Source organism: Hermetia illucens, chromosome 4 (assembly GCF_905115235.1).
Source record: "Hermetia illucens chromosome 4, iHerIll2.2.curated.20191125, whole genome shotgun sequence".
Taxonomy (NCBI): Eukaryota; Metazoa; Arthropoda; class Insecta; order Diptera; family Stratiomyidae; genus Hermetia; species Hermetia illucens.
The window spans coordinates 18777771-18805598 of NC_051852.1; the positions used below are offsets into that span (position 1 = coordinate 18777771).

Genomic DNA, 27828 nt, shown 5'->3' on the forward strand with positions numbered 1-27828 from the left:
GCAAATGGAAAGTGAACTCCACTATCACCTAAAAGTTCCAAGCTTTTATCAATACCTGTCTGCATTGTGTGATCGGATTGCGCTGTTCGGCCACTATCTCAAACGAAGAACTTGGATAGCGCACAGGCCAGCCACTCGTACGCACTGTGATCGGAAGACGGAAGTGGAGTGGATAGGTCACACTTTAAGGACGGGCGACAATTGCATTGCGGACTACGGCATGCAGTGGAATCCACTCTTGCAAGTGGGTCGCCCTAAGGGCACTTGGCGCAGGACCATAAAGGGAGGCTGCGAGTGTTTGGGAAAATCGTGAGGGGAGCTGAATGGCATCTCGGGTAATCGCGAGCCATGGCGCGTTGGTGTGGTTGGAACTTGGATGCCCCTGATCATCAACACCTTCGAATCTAATACCTTCTCCATATGTTTTTCCCACTTTTTTCTGTGGCATTGATTAATGTAGGCTTAGTTCACCTAAGACGGTTTTATATGACCTATCGAATTTCCATCGGGAAAAAATGATGTTTTCAAGCAGTTTTTTCCTGTAAGCAAAAACATCTCGAAAGTTTGATCGACAGAGAACAGGCGGACTTCCGGTCCGGAAACTCCAGCGTTGACCACATCAACACTCTACGGATCATTTTGGAACAATGCCCGGAGTTTAAATCTTTGTTGCACCTACTTCTCATCGACTTCGAAAAAACTTTCGATAGCGTGAATAAGAAGTGTATCTGGAGTGCTCTACGCAGGAGGTGCTTTTCGGAGGAACCAATAATTATTATCAGAGCGACATATAGTATAATGGCGTAAAATATTACATGCTGTGCCGAGGTAAAATTTCGAAGTTCTAACCGAAGTCCGCCTGTGATATTCTTCATGCTGTGTTATCCGGAGGACGTGGAGGAATTCAATGGACTATGACTACGCTGATCACATCTCTTTGCTCTCTCACCGGGTCATGGACCCTGGCTCGACGGATCAAAAGTTGATTTCGCTCGACGGATCAAGAGCGCTAAATCCTGTTTTGTTACCCTGTCTAAAATCTGAACATGCAGTTGCCTCCACACCAAGATTAAGTTGAGACTATTCTGTGCTGGTATTGTTACATGGGAGTAGCGCATGGAAAGTGACCCCCACCGTCACTGAAAAGTTTTTGTGAACGCCTAGCTGCGGCATACCATTGACTTAAATTGAGCTGATACTATTTGAAACAAAGAAACGACAAACAGGCCTGCCATCGGTGGGCAAAGTGATCGGAAGTGGCAATGGATAGCTCACACATCAAGGACGGGCGACAATTGGATTGTTCGCTACGCCATACAGTGGGACCCACTCTCCGAAAGTGGCTGGGTGAAGTCTTGATGGAGTTGGGGCGCACTTCAGCAAACCGCGAACGATGGCGTATATGTATGATTGGCACCTTATACCCTACAAGGGGTGAATAGCAGCCATATTTGCGAGAGGCAGGCAGATTCTGTTGGAGAAATAATCAAGTACGATGACTCCACTTCAAAATATGCGCGGCTGATGAGGTTGGGAGTAATCAAACCCGAATTAGACGTTTTCAGCCACGAGAATATAAAAAAAAAGATTATTAACATAGGCGCGGCTCCGCGCATAGACACGCACTTGCTCGCCACTTTGCCAACCAGTTTGGGAAAACAAGTCGGATTTCAGCCCCTCACACATTTTACAAAATTCACGTTTGATAAGTTTAGCCTATATGAACTTACGACTTAATCCAAATAATTATTGATATCGCTTTAAAAAGAATACTTCCCTACTTGAACATGAACAGTAAATTGAAGAATAAACTCCTGAGGACCATCCGGTTTCCTGGAGAAGAGCCACTACACCATATATTATAGTGGCCATCCAATAATTCATGTGCTCGGAGTAGGTTTCTTAGCCAGCCAAAAAATTAAACCTGCTATTATCGGCTTTAAAATAAGCGAAAGTCTTTGCACCCTGCACAATTTAGAAATATAAGCCTCATAAACTTTCACGCCCATACATAGGAGACTACAGAGTCGGAGAAGGGACCACTTTCAACCAATTTGATCACATGCTGATCGAACGCCGTCACCTCTCAGTTTTGATGTCAGGACATAATGGGGGGCCAATATAGACTCGGATCACTATCTCGTTGGCATAGTGTTCCGGGCTGGAATTACAACACCACCTATAATCCCCTCTGACAATCAGCTGAGAATGGATACTGAAGCCATTCATAACACAGCCCTCCGTAACACCTATAAGGGAGAAATGGATACCGCAATAACCGCAGCTAACAGATGTCCTGGAGATAAAGCATCAACAAATTATCTTCACAACCACCTGAAGAGCATTATCATTGATACGGCCACAAACATACTTAGCCCCAGCCGCAAAAAAGGTCGGAACGGTTGGATTGACGATAAATGTAAGGTAGCAACGGAACGGGAAACCTGATTTCCGACAGAATAGGAATATTGGAGCAATGGGTTGAGTATTTTGATGAACTGCTCAACAACCAAAATATCGGCGAATTGGAGGTCCCGCCAACTGAAAACGACGGACAAATGTTGCCAACACCAAGCATAGCAGAAACAGTCCGTGCAATCCACCGGCTTAAAAACCATTAGTCGCCAAGAGCCGATGGAATTACAGCCGAATTGGTTAAATATGGAGGCGATCATGGTGTTGTACAGCGGATCAATGCCTGACGACTGGTAAAGAGGCATTATCTGTCCCAAAAAGGGAGATATCACCCAATGTAGCAATTATGGAGGTATCATGTTGCTGAGTACCATCTATAAGGTATTCTCCGCTATCTTGCTGGGCTGGATAGTTCCATACGCCCAGAACATCATTAGGAGATACCAAAGATGCTTCATTTCAGGTAAATCAGCAACAAATCAGATTTTCTCTCTGCGACAAGCAGATCTTTTCATCAACTTTAAAGCCGCCTACGACAGCATAGCCAGGGTAAAACTGTACACGGCCATGAGAGAATTCGGTATCCCGACGAAATTGATAAAACTGACTAGGTTGACCCTGACCAATGTGCGAGGCCAGACAAAAGTAGCAGGATCATTCTCAAAACCATTCGATATCAACAGCGGTCAAAGACAAGGGGATGCCCTATCATGCGTCCTCTTCAACCTGGCCCTGGAAAAAGTGATTCACGATGCAGACGTAAATGCGAGAGGCACCATCCTCTTCAAGTTCACCTAACTACTGGCCTATGCTAACGATATTGATATCATGGGAAGAACAACCCGAGATGCACAGTCTACCTTCATCCAAATCAAGCAGGCGGCACGAGATCTCGGGCAGCACATTAATGAAGGCAAGACGAAGTACATAGTGGCACCATCAGCGCCAAAAACCAAAGAACAAACAATATCGAATCGCACTGGTCAAACGAAAACAATAAACGAGACTACAACTTTGAGACCGTTGAGAACTTCTCCTAGCTATGACGATGAAATCCGCGCACGGTTCTTGGCAGCCAACAGAGCCTATTTTAGTTTACAAAAACTGCTTCGCTCGAAACAGCGATGGCGTAGGTCAGGACGCTAGATAGCTTTTAGGGATATATAATTGATGGACCTCGGCGCAAAACCGGGGTGCCTGGAGTTCCTTATTAAGGCTGGCCTAGACCGGATGCCGATTGTTCCGCCGTTGATGATGATATTTACAGCGAAGAAGTGTCATCTCTCAACCATCGCAGTTCGTTTATCAGTAGCCAAGGCCATAGAGAGAAAGTCCCGGGGTGAAAATCGCGTGGAAGAAAATTATGGGAGCCCGATGATTATACCTTTTCTTATTCAACTTTCTTTTTCGTGCCCACGAGAAAACTCCATCCCCGGAGGATCCCCCCTTTCTACCCCCCTCTCGTCAGGCTTGTCAGTAGCTAGTCAAATTTCTTTGTTTGATAGTTTTCTAGAGTGTCAAATTCAGACCTTAAGCTTAAGTAGTATCCCTTATATCGCGCTGGATCAACTTTACCACTGAAAAAGTAGATGATTGAACTCGGACCCGTTTTAGTTTCCAGCCAGTTTTGAACGCAAGGCACTTTCTCGCCATGATGTCAGCATCAGCCACTGCAATCCGCATGTTACGTTGAATAGATTTCTAGTCCAGGAGACGAGAAATTTCGTTGCTTATCTCGTTTCTTTTTTTACGTTTGACCCTGCACAGCTATCCGGAGTTCTGGAACATCGTGCTCGTCCTCGTCCGCAGCTAACAGCCAAACTCCATGTAGTCGCCTATCCTTTGCTCGGGCAGGATTTTGCGGTGAGCATCTTTATAAAACATTATTAATCAACAATTGGAGTTTCTCTTCAAACGATAACACATTTTATTTGTATAAATTCCTCCTATGCATTCGATTTGGATTATTTTCAATGTATTTACATAATATCATATTAGGAATATTTTTTTACAACATAATAACAAATCCATAATAAAAAAAAGTGGAAATCATTATATTGACAAAAATATAACAAAAATTACTGTAACAGCAAACGATTTGAAAATATCGATCAAATGCTTTGCATGTGTCCAATTTTGACTACTTACTGGGATTCACTAATCTAGATTTTATTATTGATAATTTGTTTCGATGAAGGATCAAATTTTTACTCTTATCCGATGAAGCAAAACAAAAAAAGAAAAAGAAATAACAAATAATTCTGGCCGTGACAGATACAGTCCGTCAGCAGAATCGTTTGAAATGAATAGTTCAAGCGTCTCTCTCTCATTTGTCTTCCTTAGTACATTGGCTCCAAAACATGCTCCTCTATTCACGCTTCCTTTTTCGTCTCATTTAAAATATCACATTTATAAACAACAAAACTGTGAAATGGTTATGATGACCCTTGGGATGGTTGGTTTTGAAAATTCAGAAAGCTAATGGGGCTGGTCGTTTGGTCAGAGCAGTGGGAACAGTTTGAAGAAGACTAAACACAATGGCTGTCGCACTATTGTTGGCGGAACTAACAGGATGTTGGTAATCAATGCAATCAAGGTGCAAATATAAAGGAAGCCAATGCCCGAAGCGAGCTGTGGTGCGGTGAATGGCACAAAAAGTATTCAGGTCAATCGTCCACTCCCTCGTGGAACATTAGGGATCTACACAGTGACTTTTACTTAAGTTCTCTTTTAAGGGTTGCGGGGTCCTAAGTCCGTATCCACTTGATGTCGGACCGGATCAAATGGGGAGCAACTGACTCCCTCTTTTTTTTGGTCCATGGCCCCGCCTGTAGAGCTTAGCGCCCAAACTTTAAAAAATATTAGGCGAAGACGGCTTTACGGTTTCTTACCAGGGCAGAGGCAAATCGTCACCTGACCTCTGCCCTGGGAGCGGCGTGACCGAAGCGGATCGCAGATGTTAAGTGCTCCTTTATATAATTCACAGAAAACAATATGACTACGAATTATATTGAACGTAAATCCGCCCGGTCCGACATCAAGTGGATGCGGACTTAGGACCCCGCAATCCTAAAAAAACTTTTAGCTCTGGCCAAGCTTTGGTCCAAAGTATGGGCGGATTTACGCTCAATCAGTTTCCATTAAGACTTTGCTTCAATTTTGTTATCATCACATTTGATGCTGAAAAGCACAAAGACGAACACAAACATCCATGACGAGCTAGGGTTCGTGCCTGGGAAAACAAGATCGAAAACTAACCAACATTGAGTGTCATTCGAGAAATATATTCATTAGGCATATCAAATGCAAGCTTCTGGTGAGTTTAGGAGACCTCTGAGACTAAAGAGCAAGACACCCGAGTTAGAGAATTTATCGACCAGAAAAAGTACCCAAAATTTTCAATTTTCAAAACCATCAATCATCACCACTGATCCAATATTCACACCACAATTTTGTCTTACTTTATGCGAGTATGTCATTCAATTTTTGGCTTAACATCTACGCATGCATCACAGACACGTACATCGCTCTCCCATCCGCGCTCCGGAACAGGACGTCGAGTCTTTGAACATAATTCACATACTGCCTTTCCGCAAGCTCGACAATGATGACGGCGATAATCGCTATAGTTGTTACGACTGCTATGAGTTGGGCTCCGATCGTCCAATAGTCCCATTGATTTGGCGTTCTCTATTTCTTCAGCAGTTCCAAAGAGAATATTGCAGATTGCACAATTCGGTGCTTCACTGTCGGGTACCCAGTAGGAGGGGCGCGCTGAGTCTTTTATTAGATCTAAATTATGAATCAAAATAATCGAGAAATATAGACATAGAATTACGAAAAAAATTGTGATCAGCAAAAAGACTTCCACAGATTATGTAAATTGCATAGAGCTAGACATTCAGAGGAACCAATCTATCATCTACTTCTTTCGATTCTCTCAAACATAATCTGAGGAGCTCTAAAATTCAACAAACCTTTTGGATATTCTAAAACCGATGCGACCGAACTAAACGTATTAAAAACAGCCTCACTATATTTCCTCACAAGGACATCAGATTCATCGTTAGGCGCGACGGCTCCTGCGACGGTACATGGTTTTGGTAGATTGTTATCTAATTTTTTAACAGCTACTTGTTACAAAAGTAATTGTTTGTTTTCGTGTTAAATAATAAAACAGTTGCAGAAATCAATCGTAAAATGAATTTGCATGCCAATAAAAAGAATGAGAAAAATCAAAGGAGAATCTAACAAATCACAATCAAGAGCGGAAACTACCTGACGACGAGCTTGATTCCTGTCTTTTTAGTAAATCCTGACGACAATCGCTGCATACACGTACGGGCTCAGCCCAACCGCGATGTGGTACTGGCATTTTATGCTTTGTGCATGCATCACAGAAACCTTCCCCGCAGCCACGGCAGTGGTGCTTTCTCAGTCCAGTCTTTTCAAAATTCTTTTTACAAGCGAAACATTTCTACAGAAAAGTACAACAATAGAAACACATCAAATAGCAAACTAACTAACTAAACTAAAACTACTTACAATTATCTCAGCATTTGGTTTCCAATATGTGGGCGCCACCTTATCTGCCATCCAATCCGATAAAGCCTTCGAATGTTGCGATCCTAAGCTACTAACTTTCTCTGATAGAAACGACACTCCATCCAGGACCATTTGCGCTGAATGTTTAGGACCTCTTGCCAATATACCATCGCCTTTCCAGACATGAACGATTTCGGATCTGAGAATTGAACTAGCAGAAGTATCACCCCAAAAATTAAAGGTAACTTCACTAAAGTAAATGAGATTCTCACAAAATGACAGAAACGCGAGAAATAAACAGAAACCAGTACTACAAAATTCAGCCCCAATATTGAGTAGAAAAAATTGCAAAGGCTTTGAGAGCTAAATAATAAAAACACATGCTGAAAACAAAATAAATCTGGAAAAATAGATCCTCAACACAAGCACCTGGTTATGAGTGTTAAAGCAAAAGTGGTTATATACGTGTGTTAGTTGGTATACGAGGTTAGACAATTAAATAATGAGACTGATTTTATTGCCACGCTCGTGGTAAACCTGCAACCTTCAAATCCCCTTCCCCTTCGCCGGCATCCTTCCCCTCTCCATTGGTATATTCACCATCGTTCTAGCTTGTTTAGTTCGCCTGCTGCGTCGTGTTGAGTAGACGTGCGTTGGTGGTATTCGTCACCAAAATGGAGAAAGGAGCAACGCGAAACAGCTTCGGAAACGTACGCTAAAATTGTAAAAGTACATGGTGATAGTGCTCTTAGTCGTGCCCAGGTGTTTCGATGGCATAAAGACTTTAAAGAGGGGCGTGAAATTATGGAAGACGAGGCGCGGAGCGGGAGACCAGTCGAGGTGCGGACTGATGCAAATGCGCAGCGTGTGCGCGCCCTAATCCGTGAAGATCAGCGTTTAGCAGTTCGAATATTGGCCTCAGAACTGGGTAAGAACCGAGGAACAATCAGACAAATTTTAACATACGATTTCAGGACGAAAAAGTTGTGCGCGAAGATGGCTCCAAAGAACCTTTCTGAGGAGCAAAAGCACCATCGCAGAAGACTGTCTGGAACAAGTGGAAAACGATCCCACGCTGCTTAATCGATATGATATGCCACCACTCTGTGACTTTTTTATTCCCTAGAGCAAAATCGGTGGTCAAAGGAACCCATTTTGAGTCTATTACGGACATCCAAGCGGCCATGACGAGGGTACTCGCGGACATCCCAGTCGAAGCGTTCCAGAAATTTTACGAAGAATGGAAAACGCGCTGGAATCACTGTATAGCTGCCCAAGTGGACTACTTTGAAGGGGATGGCAGAGTTGTAGAATAATTTTTAAATATACAGTTTTTATGGAATCAGTCTCATTACTTAATTGTCTAACCTCGTACTGTCGCTCTTCTTAAGTTTGTTAGTATTTACTTTAATGCTAAAAATTAAGTAGAATACAGAAAAATGAGCAGCAGTATTATTACAAAGAGCACTTTTGAAAATAAGGGAGGATTTGTAAGGCACACGAGGGGCAAGGAATAGTTATTTTTAACTACGAAAGTAGAACTAAACAATCAACTCCGCTAGAGTATCCGAGGCCATTCATATTCTGAAAAAAATTGGGAAAAATAAGAATCCCGCTACGATCGATGCGCGGAACAAAAGGGACCTCACTAAACAGTGCGATTGTTAATGAATATAATAATAAACACATGAAAAATCAACAGAAGGTGAAATCTAGCGCTTTCAAATGCATCCGATCTTTGATGAGAGTAAAGAGAGCAGAGTTTTCAAGGGATCCGACGCCAAGTAACCTCTGTAGACAGCGAGGCAACAGCGACTGGCTGACGGAGCACCCGCTGGTGGCGTTGAAGACGACAATTTCATTAGGAACCAACGAAAATAGGGACCAGTTCCGAGGCCAGGTTATCGGAGCTGATCATTGAACATTTCCTGAACCGCAAGGGGGAATAGAGGATCCCTTGCTTCGATTGCTCCAAGGTGGTTTATGAATATCACAAAATAGCATGCAAGGACCAGTTCTGCAGCGATTTTCTCATTTCGTGTGCCACTAAGAATTGAGAAGGCTTGGGAGATTCCGAAGAGACCTCTTGCACGTATCGCTAACGAAGACCCACTTGGATAAGGTCAAGATTGCGTCTTCAAAACCTCAGACGAACAGCCAGACATTCCTTCTCCGTACAAATGAGAAGTGCTTAGGGGCACTGCAAAAGGAAGACTACAAACTACACATCGGAATCATGAATGCAAAGATCCAAGTGTTTTGCTCCTGGAAACCGGGTGAGGATTTGGACGTGCCCAACGGATGCCTCCAAAGAACTATTGGAGGAAATAAAGATCAATGAGGACCGACAGTAGACCCCCAAAGTAAGCAGAGCACGTGCAAACAGATATGCAGCACTCCAAGTACGCCTTGTCTAAACTGCTGGTCTTCCTTCGCGAGCAATATATCAATATCGCACTAATACACATATAGCAGCGCTGGATCGAAGAAGACCGCATCATCAAAGGGCTCCGAAAGAAATATCACACCACTAGAGACACTGATCGGGAGAAGTTTAGAGCCTAAATCCCCGCCAGAAAGAGCCTGTAATATAAATATATTTCTTAAGGGGCTCATCCCGTGTCTCGGATCTGCGGAATCGAGCAGAGGCACACATCAATGATTCTACAGCAGTACAACGCTCGGCCTCACGCCGCCGGAACCGTTAAATCCTACCTGGAAATGCTCAAATGGGAAGTCCTACACCATCCTCCTATTTGATCCGTTCGGGGGTGCATGGTCTGACTGATCAGCAGTTCCACTCATATAAGACATGAGAAAGACCGACAATTTTACCGTAATGGCATTGCGCTGTGCCAAAAAGTTGTAGTTAGCGATGAGCAATACCTTGAATGATTCATTTGTAGCCATTCTTCCAGACAAAGTTGCATCTTCATAAAAAAAAAAAAAGCGAGAGCTTAGTTGCGCCCTTGATAGGTCTTTGAGATAGCTCTCTCCTGTTGGTCGTCTCCGGCCACTCATCGCATCTTTTCCCCACTGAGATATTGACTTCCCTGTGAGAGGATTCACCCAAGGTATACCCCGCTTGTCGGAAAAGACGAGACGAGGTGTTCCAGCCGTTATCATTACGGATGGAGGAATGCAATTCGAATCTGTTCTTTCACGGAGTTAGGAAAGCTGCTCGGCTTCAAACAGCATCATCATCATCATCAACGGCGCAACAACCGGTATCCGGTCTAGGCCTGCCTTAATAAGGAACTCCAGACATCCCGGTTTTGCGCCGAGGTCCACCAATTCGATATCCCTAAAAGCTGTCTGGCGTCTTGACCTACGCCATCGCTCCATCTTTCTACCATAGATATTTCCCTTATAGACTTTCCGGGTGGGATCATCCTCATCCATACAGATTAAGTGACCCGCCCACCGTAACCTATTGAGCCGGATTTTATCCACAACCGGACGGTCATGGTATCGCTCATAGATTTCGTCATTATGTAGGCTACGGAATCGTCCATCCTCATGTAGGGGGCCAAAAATTCTTCGGAGGATTCTTCTCTCGAACGCGGCCAAGAGTTCGCAATTTTTCTCCAAACAGCATACCATTCATATTCCAATGGTTTGCTGCAATGTTGGCACCGGACTGAAGGCCGCTTGCATGGCTTGCGATGATCCGTCGTGATCGCGGTCCTGGCCTTTCGTCCTCCTCGGTCCCCGTACAGTCCAAAGACAGGCCAGCGCCGCTGAGATGGTGTACGGAGAGAATTTGCACCTTCCCGCTCACCCTTTGCTGGACATCAGACCAGGGTTACGCGACTCCGAAATGCTGCGCCTGGTGAACGACGCGATTTCGAAACTGCGAACGACCACCGACCACCTACACTACTCGCACGGGCGGTCTGGATAAGAAGGACGGAAGCTAGCGCGCCGGCCTCGTGCTAGGCCGTCAGTCGTGTCGGCGGCAGTTCAGAGGCGAATACTATATGGCGTTCGGGGTTCGCGTCGCTGATGTGCCGCCAAATGTTGATGGAATAGTGAATTGTCTGATCTTATGTCAGCGTACAATCGGGTCAAATGAACCGCTAAGAGAGCAATGGGCAGGGTTGACTAGGAGGTGAAGTAACCTGAAGTTAGCCGTACAGCGAAACAGGAGGGATTGCTTCAAACAATTCTGTGTAAAGGCAGATATAGGTCCATGGCCAAGTGCCTACAGGGTTGTAATGGGGATATTTTGAGATTTTGAGATCAGGCAGCTCGGCAGACTACATGCCCCGATCTCTTACTGAAAATTGTATAAGGCTTGTTTCCTCAGGAGAACACGAACGGTTATAGTCTACTGACACTCTTAGAAGTGGCTACAATACCCCCAATAACGACGAAAGAAGAACTGATTTGCTGTAGTCTGGGAGGCAACAAAGCACCGGGCCTCGACGGTATACTAAGTAAAGCCCTTAAGTCGAGACCAGATATATTTGTAGAGTTGCTTGAAGCATGCTTGCCTGATGGTATCTCTCTCAAGACATGGAAAAAACAAAGGCTGGTATATTCGTTTTGAGAATGAGGCTGGTGTTGTTGCCTAAACCTGGTAAGCCTCCTGGTGAACCATCTTCCTACAGACTGGACACTATGAAGAAAATGTTGGGACGAATAATCTACAACAATAGGTTGCTCCTGGCAGAAGAGAGTGTGGGAGGCTTATCAGACTCACACTTTGTCTTCCGTGCGGCCAGATCAGCCATCGACGAAATCAAACTAGTCACTGGCTTAGCTGAAAATGCGATGCACGGAAAATGTGGCACTAGCGATTATTGTGCAGTGATTACCATTAACGTGCAACTCGGCCAGTTAGAAGCTTGTAAGAAGCCTTTTCGCGGCGATTGGAGTATTCAGTTACTTAACTGCGCTTATCGACTGCTATTTAACAAGTAGAAGACTCTGGTACGATGCAGACCATGGGCCCAGAGAATACATTGTCTTCGCAGGTGTTCCACAGAGCTCTGTTCTGGGACCGAACATCAGTAATAATGATATCCTCAACATCCCAGTTGCTAGCGAGGCCACAATAGTGGATTACACCGATAACAATCACTGCTATGAGGAAGTGGCTGAAATATGCATTTCTTGCACGGACGAGAAAACCGAGGCGGTGCTTATCATGAAGTGGCGTAAGGAAACCAGTGCTCGTATCAGAATTGGGAAGCACATCATCACTTCAAAATCAGCAATTAAATACTACAACTCCTCACGGGGCATGAGGATACCGTAAATACCTCTATAGGTTTAAATTGGACAGCTCACCTTACCTACCTAGCTGTGCCGTTATTCCCGGGGGCCCGGGGCATGTTTTCTTACATTTTCCTGGATTTACGGAGGAAAGGAAAAGTCTAGAGAAGACATTGAGAGGAAAAATAGCACCGGCAAATGCTTGCGCGCCAGGAGAGCTGGAATGCAATTAACAACATGATGAGGACGACTCAGTCGAAGATTAATTGAGGCATAGGAAGTGAGAAAGGAGCGATTGCGAATGCAGTCGATGGGCGAAGGGAGAGACTGGAGTCATGTCCGCCCCGCCACAATACTTTGCGGTGGTTCCGCGGGGCAGAGGACAGAAATTAGGGAATGGTTTTAGTGGGTAAAAATCCCACACGCTGACACATGTGTACCAGTGATTTTAGAAGATTTCCACCTCCGGAGAAACAACAGGCAGGCAGTCAGACAGTAAACCGATTTTAATAAGGTTCTGTTTTAAACAAAACCATAAAAAATCGTTTATTTAATATAAAGTTACAAACTGTTCAGAACTTTTCAGAGGATTGTCCCTCTCATTCGAATATTGCCAACACTTCACCCAATCATTGAAGGCACCTTGGAAGTCGACAGCTGCAATTTCCTTCAGTGTGGTCGTTGTAGCTACTTTTACCGCATCCAGTGTCCCATGCCGACTTCGTTTCAAAATTCTTTTAATCCTTGGGGACAAAAAGAAGTCCGCTGGAGATGGAGCGGTTGAAACAGCGTTATTACACTCATTTTCCCCAGCAACTCGGAGACAATAAGTACGGTCTGACTTAGTGCGTTGTCATGGTGCACCATCCATTTGTTGCAAATTTCTTTCCGGACGCATCGAACCCTGTTGCGCAGCGGCTTGAATACTTCACAGTAAATCTCTTTATTGACTGTTTAGATTCACTGAGGGCAACACCTTGATCATCGTCTTGATTCGTGATTTGCTCATCCTTGCTTTCTCGGGCGAGGAGATTCCTTGGTGTGCCACTAGCTGCTCTGACGATTTGATTCGGAATCATACTCAAAAATTCACGTCCCGTCACCTGTTATCACTCTGCCCAAAAATTCGGGATCCATTTCGTAGCGTTTATGAAATTTTTGGGATTTCAATAAACGTGGTTCCTTTATCTCACTCATCAGAACTTTCATTTTCGCGAAGACTTTCTTCATTTGAAGATCACCTATTCAAATGCGATAAACGACTGTTTTGGAGTATCCTGCACTGTTCGACTGCCTTTTTCCAAAACTTGACGCATTTCTTGTACCGAGTCCTCCGTTTGTAATGTCGACAGATCCCCGATCTCCCCGAAACCTTTTTCATCGTCCCATCACCGTAGGCTTCCCAAGGCATTTTGAACGTCTCCGACTCGTTCTCACTCAGCTTCACAAAAAATTTGATTACATCACGCTACCCCAAAATATGGTTCATGTTTTTCTCAATGGGGGTACAGTAGGCATCGCCAACTACAAAAAATCATCCCGGAAACTTTTGGGACAGACCTTGTACTGGCACCATAGGAGATTGATTGCACGATTCGAGCTAAATATACAAGTGGTTAGTTTGATACTATTGAAGCCGTTGACAGTGCGTCCACCTTGTTAAAAGGACTAAGTGGGGTGAAAGTACTATTTCAGCTTATAGACGGCACTGCCAATGACTCGTGCGAGCTAATAGCGCCGCGTAAAGCCGCTGTAACTCTCCCTTTGTGATTGATAAACGTTTTTTTAACAGTCCTTTTAACTCCAAGGATTAATGTGAAGCAAGCAATTGTAATTAATGCAAATAATGAAATGTTAAAATGTCCATGCATATACCAACGTTAAAACCAATTCATAAACGATTGTAGGGTTGACGGGAAAAGAGGTACATACCTTACGGCTGTATCTTCTGGCGACTTATTTCCGTACCAATACTGCCTGGATCTGTAAATTTCCCCACAATTCGGGCACTCAATAACTGATCCACTCCATGCATACTTTGCTAAGCCATACCAGGAACTATCGTTGTTTGTTTGGGATGTGATAGAAACGCGAACCTAAAGTAGATAACCAAATCCTTGTGAATGGTTCCAATGTTTGAAAGAGCTCAAAGTACGCGGAAGCAAAAATGAGTTAACATATTTTCGGGATTTTCGACATAGCAAACTTTTAACGCAATTTATCTTCCGCATTGAATGGCTTAAAATATACGCGAAAAATATTTACTGCTCCACTCACCTCCCGCCCATTAGTATGGCACAATTTACACAAATACACCTTGTTCTCATACTGGTGCTGATATAAACATAAATTTGAATTAAAATGATTCTCGCCTTCTTTATCATGTCCCATAGATCGTTGGCAGCGTCGTTTGCATGATTCGCAATGTACCGTGCACGTGAAATATTGTTCAGGAAATGGATTAATCGGTTTCTCAGTTATTTCACCGGAAAATTTTTCATTTAAGGCTCGTATTGCTTTGAATACCACTCTGGGCTGGCGTGGCGATCGTACGGCAGTATTTTCAATTTCCGATTGGACAGCGTCGATAATTTTGCCATAGTCAGTGGGACGATTCTCCGATTGGACGCCTACGTAGCGAAGGGAACTAAATGCTTCTGTGTCCATATTCATTTTTGCAAAACGTGCACGCAGAATGTCTTCGGCACTTTCTTCGACTGCTGTGGGGAAGCGTTTAGGACAAAAGAGGGGAATTATTAAATGACGCAAATAGAGGTCTGAAATTCTTTTCGCACTTACAGGATTCTAATGGCTTAGTGTTTCGAGTTTCATGAAATATGATAACAGCTGGACCGAGAGACTTCGCAGAGCCAGGCTCGATAGTTTGCAATGCTGTCTCGAAATGCAAGCAAAATGCCTTGGAAGCTGTCCCTAAGAACTCGAACATGTCGCTGTGTAATCGCTCCGACCGCGTTCTGTATATCACAATATCCGATATTGCAAGAACCTGCAATCAAACACAACTCGTTTCAGAGCTCCAATTTACGCGCAACACACTCAACATACCTTCAACAACATTCTCATTCGCCGGTTGGGGTTCGTTGTCGTTCCTAGCAGACCTTCCGTGTCCAAACACAATACTCCCATTTTCTCACCTTTTTGCATTGCCGCCCACACACCGATCGTGCATGAGTTTTGCTCGGAACTTGTACGGAAAATTTCTTGACCACGGAAGAATGTATGATTCATGGTATGCGATTTTCCGTCCCCTGTGTTGCCAAAGATTGAAACGACCTTAATTTTATCCGTGGTTTGACATCCGAGTTGTTTGCAGAATTTATCCGAAGTTGGGACCAAAAGATTTTCCTGTTCATTCATCAGAAGTATGCAATGTCGATTTTCATGATTAACGGCGGGTTCATCACAACTTGCGGATATTATTGTTATGGACTGCAGGTCAGAGTCACACACGACATCGGGTTGTTTCATGGCATCATACAGTTGATCCTGAAATGGAAAATAAGAGAATGTAGGTAGAGTCGATCAAAGAAGGTTAATGTAGTTGATATTCAAGGAAAAATACCAGATAGCGGAAGGTACTGCCCCATTTTGCCTTAAAAGATTTAGAAAAGTTACTCATTTAATGGAAAAAGACAAATCTTATGTGCAACAACTCTAACGGACAAGAGAGATTAACACGCATCTCAAGATATTATTTAAATTATTCCAATCTCTCGCAAGCAAGCACTTCCCCTGATTGCAGTCTTCAGCTTCCCAAATGCCGACGCCTATTTTAAGTCAATATTTACAGAAAGTTTATCGGCTCGTAGCCAACCTTGTCCCATTCTGATAAGGTTTTTTCGTCTTCTTCGCAGCAGCACAGCAGATTATTTGCAAAATATTTGTGAAGATTTTTCACACGCAAATCGGGGGCTCGTTATGACCGTAGCTGCGATTTGCTGTGAAATTCTAGATTATTTGTCGATGATAATCCAATCCGTACCCCGACACGCCCATTGATCTATTTTTAAGATGACTTTGAGTTGCAAGCTTTAATCATTTATACTTTATGACTTTTCACATCAAATTGCGAGGATTCACTCAAGCGTAAAATATAAAAATTCTATACTTAAACAACAAAAAAAAAATATATAGGCCTAACTTTGCAAATGAAAGAGGACTATTCAGCGAACAAAGGTAAGGGAGGAGCTTCTCCAAAGATGCAGATAACCTACCTCCGAGCGCTAGAAAGGAGGCAATGAAACTAGAAATGCATGAAGGTCTTAGGGGTTTAAAGTGAGTACCTGCCATGTATGCATAATCCAACGATTCTCTTCGGACACGGATTGATTTTGAGACCACAATCCGAGCGCTACGGTGGTCGACACAATGAGTGCACTCCCAGCATTCATATCAGTAGATGGGAATCCTATCTATCTAAAACCTCTGCCGTAACGAAGGGATGCTTCGCCCGAGTTGTACAGCGGAACTTCACACTTGAGCCTTCTAGGCCAACCAACCACAACCACCATGAAACTCCCATAACTCCGGAAATAACCGGAGATCATATATCCCATAAATTTTTTCGGATCATATTCTCTCAGCTCCCCTTCGGACACCACCTTCTAGTGCTGGGGAAGCCTGTAATAATTTAGATTTGAACTCTCCAAGTGGTAAGAAGTCAGAGACTTCCAATCCACCCGCGATCATGAGCAATCATGTCGCGGCCGGGGGGGGGCCGGGGGGCCTAACCACATTCATGCCCTCCTACGGACAAACCTGTAGAAGGCATGCTTTTCAACTCAATGGAAAGCCTGCATTTAGTGCCTACGGCGAAGCCAGCCAGAAAGGAAAGTACGGAAAATCTCTACTTGGGAGAAACTGGAAATCCGACTACGGCCGCCCCGTCCGCAGTACTGCAGCCTAAATCTACACGCAAACGGAAGAAGAAGGCTCGGCAGAAAGGAACTTCAGCCACTAAGGAATGGGAACTACAGAATGAATCCTACCCTCATCAGGAGCAGCGGAGGAAAGGGAAGCTAGTGACGTGGACGCTACTGATTTAAAGCTATGCTAATATGTGAAGATGGACTCAGGCGGCCCGGACACCGTGAACCTGGGAAGGCTCCAAGCCGGCGGCGGAAGAAGGCACTGCGAAGGAAGATGAAGCACCTTGGAAAAGAGGACATGGTAATGTCCTGCGATAATGTCCAGAAAAATCGGACGCAAGGAAGCGGAATCTTCCGCGGAAGGTGAGGATAAACTGGTAACCCCAGTGAGATCCACACTGGACGCACCAGACTCTTCTGTCGGCGGTAATGCGCGCAAAAAGCGTAACATCAACACATCTGTGGTGGGCAATGCTTTATTGCGCTCCGCACCAGGGCCTATATCCGTGCATCCCGTGGGGATTAGGACCGGTGTGCCGGAAGGTGATCAAATCAGCGAGTAAGATTTCAACGAAGCTGGTCTTTCCCATAAGAATGACACGAAGACGGGAAGGAAGAGGACGTATGCACAAGCTGCAGCCTCATTTCTGACTGCTCCCGTGGGAGATTCCTCCAAGGATGGCAAAATGCCAGAGGGACAATTTTCCGTAATCCGAGAATGCCTGTGGAAAAAAATGCCGGAACCTGTAACGAAGCGACGATTTAATAATCAAGGTTTTCGCGATGGGCTTCTCCTTTTGGAGTGCACTGACGAGGCGGTTGCGTTAAAGTGGCTCCAGCAGATAATCCCGACTTTGCGTTTTGGCGATCGGCCTAAGTGCACTATTATGAACACTGAGCTGCGCAGAACAGAACATGTCGGATGTAGGTTGCCGGACCCTCGAAAGAAGGCAGGGAACATGATCCGCATGTTGGGTAAACAGAACCCCGGCATGGATTTCGGACACTGGAGAGTAATGTGCATGAACGCCGGAAAGTAAAAATCTACAAACGTGGAGGGTTTCAGTTTGGTATTCGAACTGGACCAAAAGAGACTAAATGTGTTCAGGGGAGTCACCATGTGGCGGTCCACTTTTTCCTAGATAGATTGAAATTCCAATCATATCAGGAAACTGTAGAGCATTATCTCGATTTTGAGAGCGAAGAACAATGATGGTCTTGGAAAACGCTTCTTTATATAATATAATCGCAAAAACACAGCAAGGGTTAGAATTATATCCAGGTTTAAACCGCCAATAGTTTGGGCGCAGCACGAAAATGCCTTGTAAAGGACGCAGCAATGACTCAAATACCCGACGAAACATCGGGATGCGTAAATAAAGAAGCAGCATTTCAAAATAATGCGGCACCCGGGACGGAGACGTCAACCCAAACAGTACCAAGCAGTGCTGTTACTGCAGAAGGAGGCAGAGTGGAAACTGCTGAAACTGAACAGATGACTTCGAATATAAGCCGAGTGGAAGCGCGACTGTTGTTGCGAACGCCAAAAAGGGAAAGCTTATCAAGAAATACGCGGCAGTTATGAAACACATGTTGTCTGCAAAGTTCCTCCAAAAAAACATCGGCAAATTCGTGAATAACGGGTTGATGGAGCTATAGGAGCTTCTGGTTCGTATTTCCTTCTACAGCCAGATATGGAGAACGATGCCCAAAAACAAGAAGCAACCGTGCCCCCACTGAGAGCACCGCAGTTGCCAAACGGATCACAGACAACCTGATGAAGTGCGCACTGGGGAAAAAACGAAAAGAGAAAGAGGCATCTGTATCTGCTGTACCGATACTTCACCCAAGTACTCTCCAGGGCTCAAACGAAGAAAGTGAAGAGAGACAAGATGCAACAACACGTCCTTTGTCTTAAGTTAAGGTTTACACGAATGATGGAATACCAAAAGAAAAGGTGGGGAGACAAAGGAGGACTAAACCGCCAGCTCTGTTTGATAAGTCGAGAGAAGGAAAAACATTCGTGGAAATCGTCAGCGAATCCGTTATATATATATCCCAAAGATAGCGGAGCAGAAGTGTCTTCTATTCGGAAAACAAAAGGTGATGGAGTCCTCATCAAATTACGCCCCAGGACAACAAATAAAGGTGCATTCTGGGAATCGGTCAAAAAGATACTAGGAGAGAAAACTTTGGTTTCTAGCCTAGAACCCATGTGCTCTTTGGAAATCTTGACTGCCTTATAAAAAAAGGACAAAATAGAAAAAGCCATCAAGCGCGAATGTCTGGAGGCAACCAATACCCGAATTTGTATCACCTGTGCGAACCCCGCGTCAAAAACTCCAAGTGATAGAAGCTCCCGAGAAATACGCGAGGGAACTTCTTAACGACGGAAAAATTAGAAATAATAATTATTGTTGATGTGACAATCCGATTAGATCAGAACCCCAAAACCGTAACGATACTCTACAGGATTTCAATATCCTGGAAGAGGCAATATGATGAGCCCGTGATTATTACCCTGATTTGACTCAGGTAGTCATTCTTAGCTGACTCGACTGGTATCTGACGTCAAATCACGATACAAGTCCTACCTTCCGCTGTAGCCACTAAGCTTCCGGAGAAATCAGAATTGGTTGGGTAATATGTAGGATACGATTTCGGGCGTCCCCATCATATGTTATAGATGGTTAGATTATAGGAACACATCTGCAACCTGTCGGGGTCCTGACTGGAGGACAACAAGCCGCAGATGCGGCTAGATAGGCTAAGATAGATGACTGTCCTCGTTAACCTTGAAAAAAGAGAATATATATACTTGGCTACGGAATATATATACTAGGCTTTCACGATTCCGTATAAGGAATTAGGGTACATACTGTACTTCGATCTACCTCTGGACTAAGCTCTTGGCTGTTATATTTCACACCATGTTGGGCAACAGAAATTCCGAATTCTCTTCTGTGCTTCGGCATCAACGTCCAAAGGCAGACCCACAATTCAGCCTTAATGCAATTCTTGAAATTTCGATTGAAATTATCAATAGACGTCGAGAAAATATGCCGATAGATTTCTGTGGCCCTCAACCATCGCAATCACAAACGCATCTTTGGCGAAATCATCCTGACGAACCTCCTCGACATAGTTAACTGGCAAACGTCGCCTATGGGATGGCTCCGAGTTCGTCCAACACAAGCTCCTTTTCGTAGTAGATATTCCACCCTAGACATCGTCTTCCACTAAACAGTAAGTACTAAGCGGGATGGCCAAGTTCTTTGATACGAAACGGAAAGTGCGTGAAAATCAATAATGAATATGATGCTCTTGAAGCGAAAATTAAGTTTTTTTTCGATTTACAAATTGACATTGATAATTTGGATGAAACACGCAAGGAAATAAAGGAACAAAAAGTATCTTTGGGAGTGAGTACTTTCCTACTTTTCGACAGTTATGTTCACACAGCTCTTTCCAGCCCTCGTTCCTTTTACGTGTTGTTTGTCGTGCGTCGCTTCGTCACCCACAAAATAAAACGTCCACAGCCAAAACCGAGATAGAGCCCTCGATAACTGCCGTGGCATTACGGGTGCCACCATTTCGACATAGGAACCCGGTAGCATTGTTTCGCCAGCTCGTCGCACCATTTGCTCTAACCAGCGTCACGATGGACGCCACACGTATTAACCATGCGCTCGACGAGATGGATGAGGAGACAATTAAGCTTTTTTCCTACGTGCCAGAGAACCGCTCCTGCTTGGTGAATGTTGGGTGGTGACAAAGTCGGCAACGAGCTGCTACGGTCTTGTTGATTGCACACAGGCTATCCTAGTATGATTGAATTCGGAACATGCTCGTACCATTGAAGGTTTGCCGAAAAGCCCGCAAAATGTATCAGCCCCCGCACTTCGGCGACGGTTACCCAAAACGCAGCGCCACGTCGTCCAACAATTTATGACCCCTTGTGCCGCCACCACTATCTACTATATACAGGCGCTGAAGTGCCGGTTGTCTCCCCATCCTGGAAACATGGACTTGACACCGCAAAATTTAAAACTCACAGCAGTAAATTCCTGGTTGATGGCAGGTAGGCATGAGTCTAGAACTTCAAAGAACGTTTCCCTGGTCCTTCATTATAGCGGATATGAGCATTACCATTTCAGATAACTGACTTTACTATGGATTGCTTATAGATCTGAACAGATCTCTGATTGACCTCACAATCTCCCTTAGGTCACCAGTGAGAATCCCAACCTGCACACCTAACACTCTTTCCATCGTCTTTGAAGACTTTGTCGACCTACGTATTGGGACACTCCTTTAAAAATACCGCAACGTCCGTACCGGAAGAAGGACTACGGTCTCTCTGAGCCGATTAAGCATGTTTTCAGTTTCTGTTCTTGGCCTGTTAAACATCAACCGTTGTTTCTTGCCCAAGGCGGTCCAGCATCCATCAATCCTTAAGGCTTAGCCCTCTGGGCCGAAGACCAAAGCTCCCGCTTGATTGCGTGGTGCGTTCACAATGTTCACAAGACATAAGCCACTCACTTTTGCTTTGAAGCATGAACCCAACAAAGCCTTGTCTCGCCAACTTCGGCAACTGAGCTATATCAGCCAGTACATATCCGACATTCAACACGTGTCCGGAAAGGGTAAATCAGTTGTTGACTGAGTTTTTTCCTTATCCTGTAAATATTTTTATTTTTTCCCGGCATACAACTGTTTCGGAGACCACTTCCTCAGTGCTAGTACCTAATTAGGTAACCTATCTTAAACTACCCCTATTTATATCGCGTGGCTAAAAAGCATCGACTGTGGATCTCCTTGCTCTAAAGCCGAACTGCCGTGGGAAAAAGTCTCCGGCAATAATTCTTCTTCTGATGAATTTTTCGAGCACTTTCCCTACAGTATCAAGCATACAAGGTATGAAGACGGCAATTCAGAGTCCCCTTTCCCTTTGCTGATCAACGCAAACCTCGCCACCGTTGAATGCACCGAGCAGTAGATCTGGCCGATGTTGGAGCACGAGTTTGTATACTTCTGCTGGGATACCATCGCGTCCTGGTGCCTTCTTGTTTTTCATAGAGAAAACTGCCTTTTCCAACTCTTTCATAGAGAAAAGTGGGCAGCCCTCGGCGCTCTCGGCACCGCCAACATCATTTCGAACGGGGTGCATAAGGAGTAGTCCCCGTACAATGCGGTCCATCTGCTCGGTCTTAAGTGAACAGGGTTTCCTCAGCGAGCTTTGTTCCTATTTATTGTGCTGCAGAGTATCCTTTGGACTGATCTGTACTCTGTCATTATGGTGCATGCCTCTCCCACGTTGTTTGGACGTTGTGTAAAGCGCCAGAGTTTGTGAAACTCCTTCCGGTACTCTGCAATTTCCGCCATCCATCAATACATAGATGGCTTGCCACGTCTCGACGCCCTCCTGGGTATGGAAGCTCCGTAGACCGTCGTTATCAGGTTCTTCATCTTCTTTTTCTTCAGCTTTTGTCCCGTTCACAAGCAAGGTCGGCTTGTCGTGATCGGTTTCGCAATTTTGTTTTATCAAAATGCTGATCTGGATGCAATCGCGAGGCTGGGTGAGGTATGTCCCATTCAAGTGCCCTGGCATTGAAGTCACCTCCGACCACGATTCGCTTTCTGTGCCAAAATGGTCTCATTCGATGTTAGATAGACACTGAAAAATGTAACCCCTAAGCACCTAAGGTAGGTGCCGTCTCGTACCTAAATGGCGACGGTACCTGATATGTCAGGGTGCCACGAAGATGGGTCCTTGTTTCGGTATTGTTCCCTGATGAGCACTAGACCAGTTTTGGTCTCCGCAGCGAATTGCGCTAGCAACTTGTGAGCGGCTGCACTCCGATGAATATTTATCTGTAAGATGCGAATCATTTTGACCGCATCCCAGCTCTTTCCAGTTCTGCTCTAAAGTCTGGACACCGCCCCTACCCTGCAGTGTGCGCAACGCGCAACATGCTGCATAGGACGCAACTCTCCTTTTTGTTGCATGTATTCGCTTTATTGCCTACCTGACCGCTTCTACGGAGTGTTGCCCTCCTGTCAGATCCCCAGCAGTTTCCAGACATGTGCCTATAATCCAAGCATCTGTAACATTTGATTAGGTCGGCTCGAACCAATTCTGATTTTCCCGCTGCTTAGAAGTTTCCTCGGGTATTGCTAGGTAACTTCCACCACAGCGAGTGGGTTCGGGCTCGGGAGTTCGCAGAGGTGATGGTTGGTTTCATTCTGACCTTGATGGCGACGCTTGGTGGTCTCTTCTATCTTGTTCTTTTCTAACAGAACGTATCTTTATTTATTTATTTATTTAATGAGGGCAATACACAGAAAACAACTTCCTTATTACGTGTTGTCCTCAGAGAAGGAAATAGAGTCAAAGGACCCAAGCTGTAGGGCGTTACAGGGCCAGCATGGCCTCGGGATCGGAGAGTGTAAGTAAATCTCGAGTTCCGCGAAGGGTACATCAAAAATGTCCGCACTACGTGTGTTATGAGGCGAGGCGTTACGAGAAGTAATATCGGAGTTGGCGGAGCAGTCCATCAGACAATTGCAGAGTTTGAAAAGAGTACACATATCAAGGAAGATATGGCGTTGCTGAAGGGAGGGTACGGAGTCGTGACGGATAATCAACCCGTGGAAGGTTCGTTTTGTAAAAGAGTGAATTTGCGTTGTACAATTTCAAGAGCGCTGCAATCACGAATGCGGAAGGGGGATCAGACTACACAGCAATATTCAAGGATGTTTCTGACAAGAGAATGGAAGGGTGTTATAGAGGGCTGAATTGAGGTAAAATCACAGCACATCCAGTGGCATTTGTTGACATTCAGTGTTAGCTTGTTGACCGAACACTAACCGACTAAATTATCAAGGCTGGACTGTAAGAGAGCACAGCCCAGCGGAGACGAAATAGAGGCAAACAATTTAAGGTCGTCTGCGTAAAGCAAATACGGGCAGGTGAGGATGGAGGCGTGGTCATTGATAGAAAACAGGAAGAGTAGCGAGCCAAGTAAGTACGAGTCAAAGGTTTGGGGCACACCAGAGGAAGGAGAGAAGGAACGAGATGTGTAACCATGAAAAGAAACTTTGCAGGAACGGTATGAGAAATAGGAGGAAAGCCAGGAGATGACTGAGGGAGGGAAGTCTAGTAATGAAATTTTAGAGAGAAGAATGTTATGAAGCCGTAGATCTATGTTTCACGAAACTATGCTGCTCTTTGGCAATGAGGTGACCGAAGTGCGCGGTTAACCAGTCGTTGACGTATCTTTCGAGGATTTTGAAGCAAGAGGAGAAAAGAGAAATGGGACGGTAGTTCACACCAAGAGAAGGGTCTCCGCTCTTGAGGATAGGGATGATAAGGGTCTCTTTCCAAACGGGGAAAGTAGCATTCATCTAGACATTTGTTGTAGATTATACTCAGGGGATGGGAAATGTTTTCTACAGTTAAGGACGAAGAGATTAGGAAGCGCATCGGGGCCAGGTCCGACATTAGGGTCAAGATTACCAATGAGGAACTCGACCAAGGAAGACGTAAGGAGAGGAATGGTCAGAGGTTCAGAGCAGTCTGCAGTTATGAGAGGTGTAGATGGTGGAGGGCTCGAGGGAGAAAACAATGAAGAGAAGTGAGTGCAGAGAAGATTGTTGTGGGGAGTTGGCAATGGAGTCAGCGAAACTGATAGAAGAAGGGAGAGATTGAGTGGGATTACGAGAATTGCGAGCGTGAGACTAAAAGGTTTTTAAGTTACCGCGGAGAAGGGCGGCTTCGACGCTCAATAAGTACCTTTTACCCGCTTTTCTGAACATTGACTTCACAGTAGAGGTATAGCCTTAAGGTGAGTAAGGTCGGCGTCATTCTTAGAAGCCCAAAACTTCTTCCGCAGTGTATGTTTCAAGCGAATGTTAATAAAAATTTCCGTTTTGAACCAAGTTGGGTACGAACGAAGGCAGGGAGGGGAAGAAGCGACATAACAGGAGAGAAGATCGGACAGGATATTATAAAAGGTGTTCAGAGCTTGATCACACGATCACATGGGGGACATATACACAAGATACAATGAAAAGGAGGAACGAAGAGCAACACAATCAAAAGGAAAGCCTGTTGTCCTCGGACATAATTCGACCTGGGTTCCACCACCCTTCGTTTTCCGAATGGAAAGCACTTCTGCTCCGATATCTTCGGGCTTGATCTTGTAACGAATTTTGCTGAGGATTTCCGCAAAGGTCTTGCCTTCCGTCGGCTTAATAAGCAGAGCTGGCGGTCTAACCTTCCTTCGTGTCGCCACCTTTTCTCTTGGTGCTCCTCCCTTAGTATCCGCCTTAATTTTAGGCAGAGGGTTCCCTGATGACGCGTCGTGTGTTGCTTCTTGTCCCTTTTCACGTTCTTCTTTTGAGCCCTCGAGAGTACCTGAGTGAAATTCCTGACTTCCATTTGAAGTCGTAGCTATTTTATGGTTCTAAAAACTCTAAAGTGAACCGCAGCACATCAAACTGATCCGACACGCTTAAACCATCATCCATTGATCGAATATTTTGTTCCTTTTTCGACTTTTTTACTAGAACAAAACAGCTAACAACCACAGAAGGAGCTGAAGCAAGACTGCCTGGTTTTGACTCCTATTTAGTTTCACTTGAAATCCAGACACATTTCCGCAAAGCGGTTTATGGAAGCACAAAGCCAACTCCGCAATGAAACCCAAACTATCCAAATCACAGTCTCAAGGCCATTAAGTCGCCCGATTTCATTTGCGGTCTCTGTTCCCGATAAAGATGTAATTTCACACAAGCGCCGAGTACTTTTCATAGCTCATTGAGGCTTTGTAGCAATTTTTCGCGCTCCAAATGTCTCGCGTATCATTTCCATTCGATTATTTAACTGAATCGAAACCCGTGCGAATCGGAGCTGCCTCGGGGGCTTGTGTCACGTCGAAATGCATTGCCATAGAGCAACCAATGCATGCACCTCGATCAGACGAGCCCAGCGCAGCCAGGAATGTGAATGCTTCAAAGACGAGCAAATGAAACACTTGAATGGAATGCAGTCGCGAGGAGCGAGGAGATAAGAACTCAGCATGCATGTCACGGCGGAGCAGATCTCGTTTCGGAGGAAACAAGGTCAACGTTTTGTGTGGCGGGCACTTGGTAGGTTTTCGCTGTGGAAGCGCTGAACCTCCAAAACCAATTAGTCGAGTGGGCAGTGAATACAATGTTGCTTGGTTTCGACCGCAAGGCTCACACAAATACGCGCTAATTGAGTATCACGTGCGACTTGACCGTCGCAGTGGAGCCCAAGTTTGCAAGAGTTGACTTGGGTGCTGACCTGGCGAACATTGAAGCATTGACACGTTGCCATCGACCGTCAGACTCCCTCGCTGTCGGACATGTAAACAATTTGTCAGCATTCCTGACGCGGAAACGTCAACAAATTGTGATTCTTTGTGCCAATCGTCTGAGGACTGTTCGACTGCAACAAGATAACAAACCTCCATTGAGCAAGTTTCGATAGTAAACAGACTGTTTAGCGTGGTTGTTGGTGCAAACGTGTTCCCAGGGGTGGTGGAGCGGGGGCCACAACAATGACGCGAAATTTGCGCTTATTGGGAACTTTTTGCTATCGCACTGACGTCGATATTAAATTATTACTGCGCAGTTGGTGCGATGGCCTTAAATCAGCCGCGGAAGTGCCACCGGCCCGCACAACACCAAGAAATCTCGAAATCTCATCCGACAATGCTTCAAGACGGTCGCCTAAAAATAAATCGGGAAACAAGTTCTTGGGCCGCTGACAGGCTTCTCGCTGGCTTGCCTCGTGGCTGGGAGACAGATTATGGAATTAAAAAGTTGTAAATCGAGCGAAAGCCTAAGCTAAAGAACGAAGCGTACTCGCTTGATTCTGATGAACGGGGCACGCATGCGAATCTCCCAAGGGGTCGGGAGCTGCCAATTCGTGTCGTTCTTTGTCACTCTCAACGGGTCCCAATCAGTTGGATATTTCCATTATTTGCAGTTTAGATAAGTCAACGGCTAACGGGAATGTTGGCATGCCTGCAGGTGATAAGCCGACGATTCTGTGGACTCGTTTCGCCCAAATTCAGAGGATTTCCAAGCCCCCCTAAGACACGAAATGAGGACATGTGCCACTTTGCAGAGGCAGCGATAGCGAACGTACCTTGATAAGCGAATTAGACTCGATCGGTTCCATGATGGACGGGTTCTGGTTGGCGATATTCCTCTCCATGCTGTGCATTTTCCACGCAGATCACTTCACCCGTCCGTCCACCTACCACCGCACACGGTGTCCTTCCAAACGTTCTTGGGCGGGTTTCGCGTCAACACTGCCTACGGCACTCTCGTTCACAGAACACGGTCACCTGCGTTTTCACGGCTCCACATTGCACTTACCACGCACTTGCTGATGAAATTAGGTAAACACCGTAAACAAAGCACCCACTACTGCGGCCGATGAGTGTCCACTTCTGCTATTTTCACTTCACTTCGCTCCAGCGCAAGGAAAACTCGCGACCGTCCAGATTGGAGCCCTGCTCGTCACCGATTTCCTGGAAAACGAGAGAGTTTTTCGCGACGGATAACACCCTACGCGATTATTTACGTACTGGGAAATTGGCGAGTTTACTTTGTCTGATTAGATTTGTATTGGAAACACGAAATTTGCGCGGATTTCGTCACATTAGGGCGAGAGAGGCAAAAACTCAGAGCGCGTTCGAGGCACGATGACAGACATGACATG

At 45.1% G+C, this 27828-nt stretch overlaps 1 protein-coding gene across 4 annotated transcripts; it reads right to left on the minus strand.

The window, feature by feature from the left end:
* Positions 1-5430: 5430 nt before the first annotated feature.
* LOC119653675 (zinc finger FYVE domain-containing protein 1-like) lies at positions 5431-27828 on the minus strand. 4 transcript variants are annotated; one of them, XM_038058513.1, is made up of 9 exons: positions 27250-27828; positions 15247-15687; positions 14980-15187; positions 14458-14897; positions 14113-14276; positions 6961-7171; positions 6694-6892; positions 6393-6545; positions 5431-6207 (listed from the first exon to the last, which is right to left on the minus strand). In XM_038058513.1, exons 1-9 carry the CDS (start codon positions 27325-27327, stop codon positions 5891-5893), a joined length of 2211 nt encoding a protein of 736 aa, XP_037914441.1. In that variant the 5' UTR covers positions 27328-27828; the 3' UTR covers positions 5431-5890. The 4 variants fall into 4 exon arrangements, with proteins under 4 accessions (XP_037914441.1, XP_037914443.1, XP_037914439.1 ...); XM_038058515.1 differs by having other exon boundaries at positions 6393-6497; positions 14458-14900; XM_038058511.1 differs by having other exon boundaries at positions 5432-6207; positions 14458-14900; positions 27250-27827.

Bases quoted from the DNA above. Each gene is read 5' to 3' on its own strand.
- LOC119653675 (XM_038058511.1), bottom strand. From the start codon at position 27,327: ATGCACAGCATGGAGAGGAATATCGCCAACCAGAACCCGTCCATCATG. The intron at 6,546-6,693 runs GTAGTTTCCGCT...TGTAACAAGTAG, and splicing joins GGAATCAAGCTCGTCGTCAG to CTGTTAAAAAATTAGATAAC. The intron at 6,208-6,392 runs GTTTGTTGAATT...TTCATAATTTAG, and splicing joins GGTTTTAGAATATCCAAAAG to ATCTAATAAAAGACTCAGCG.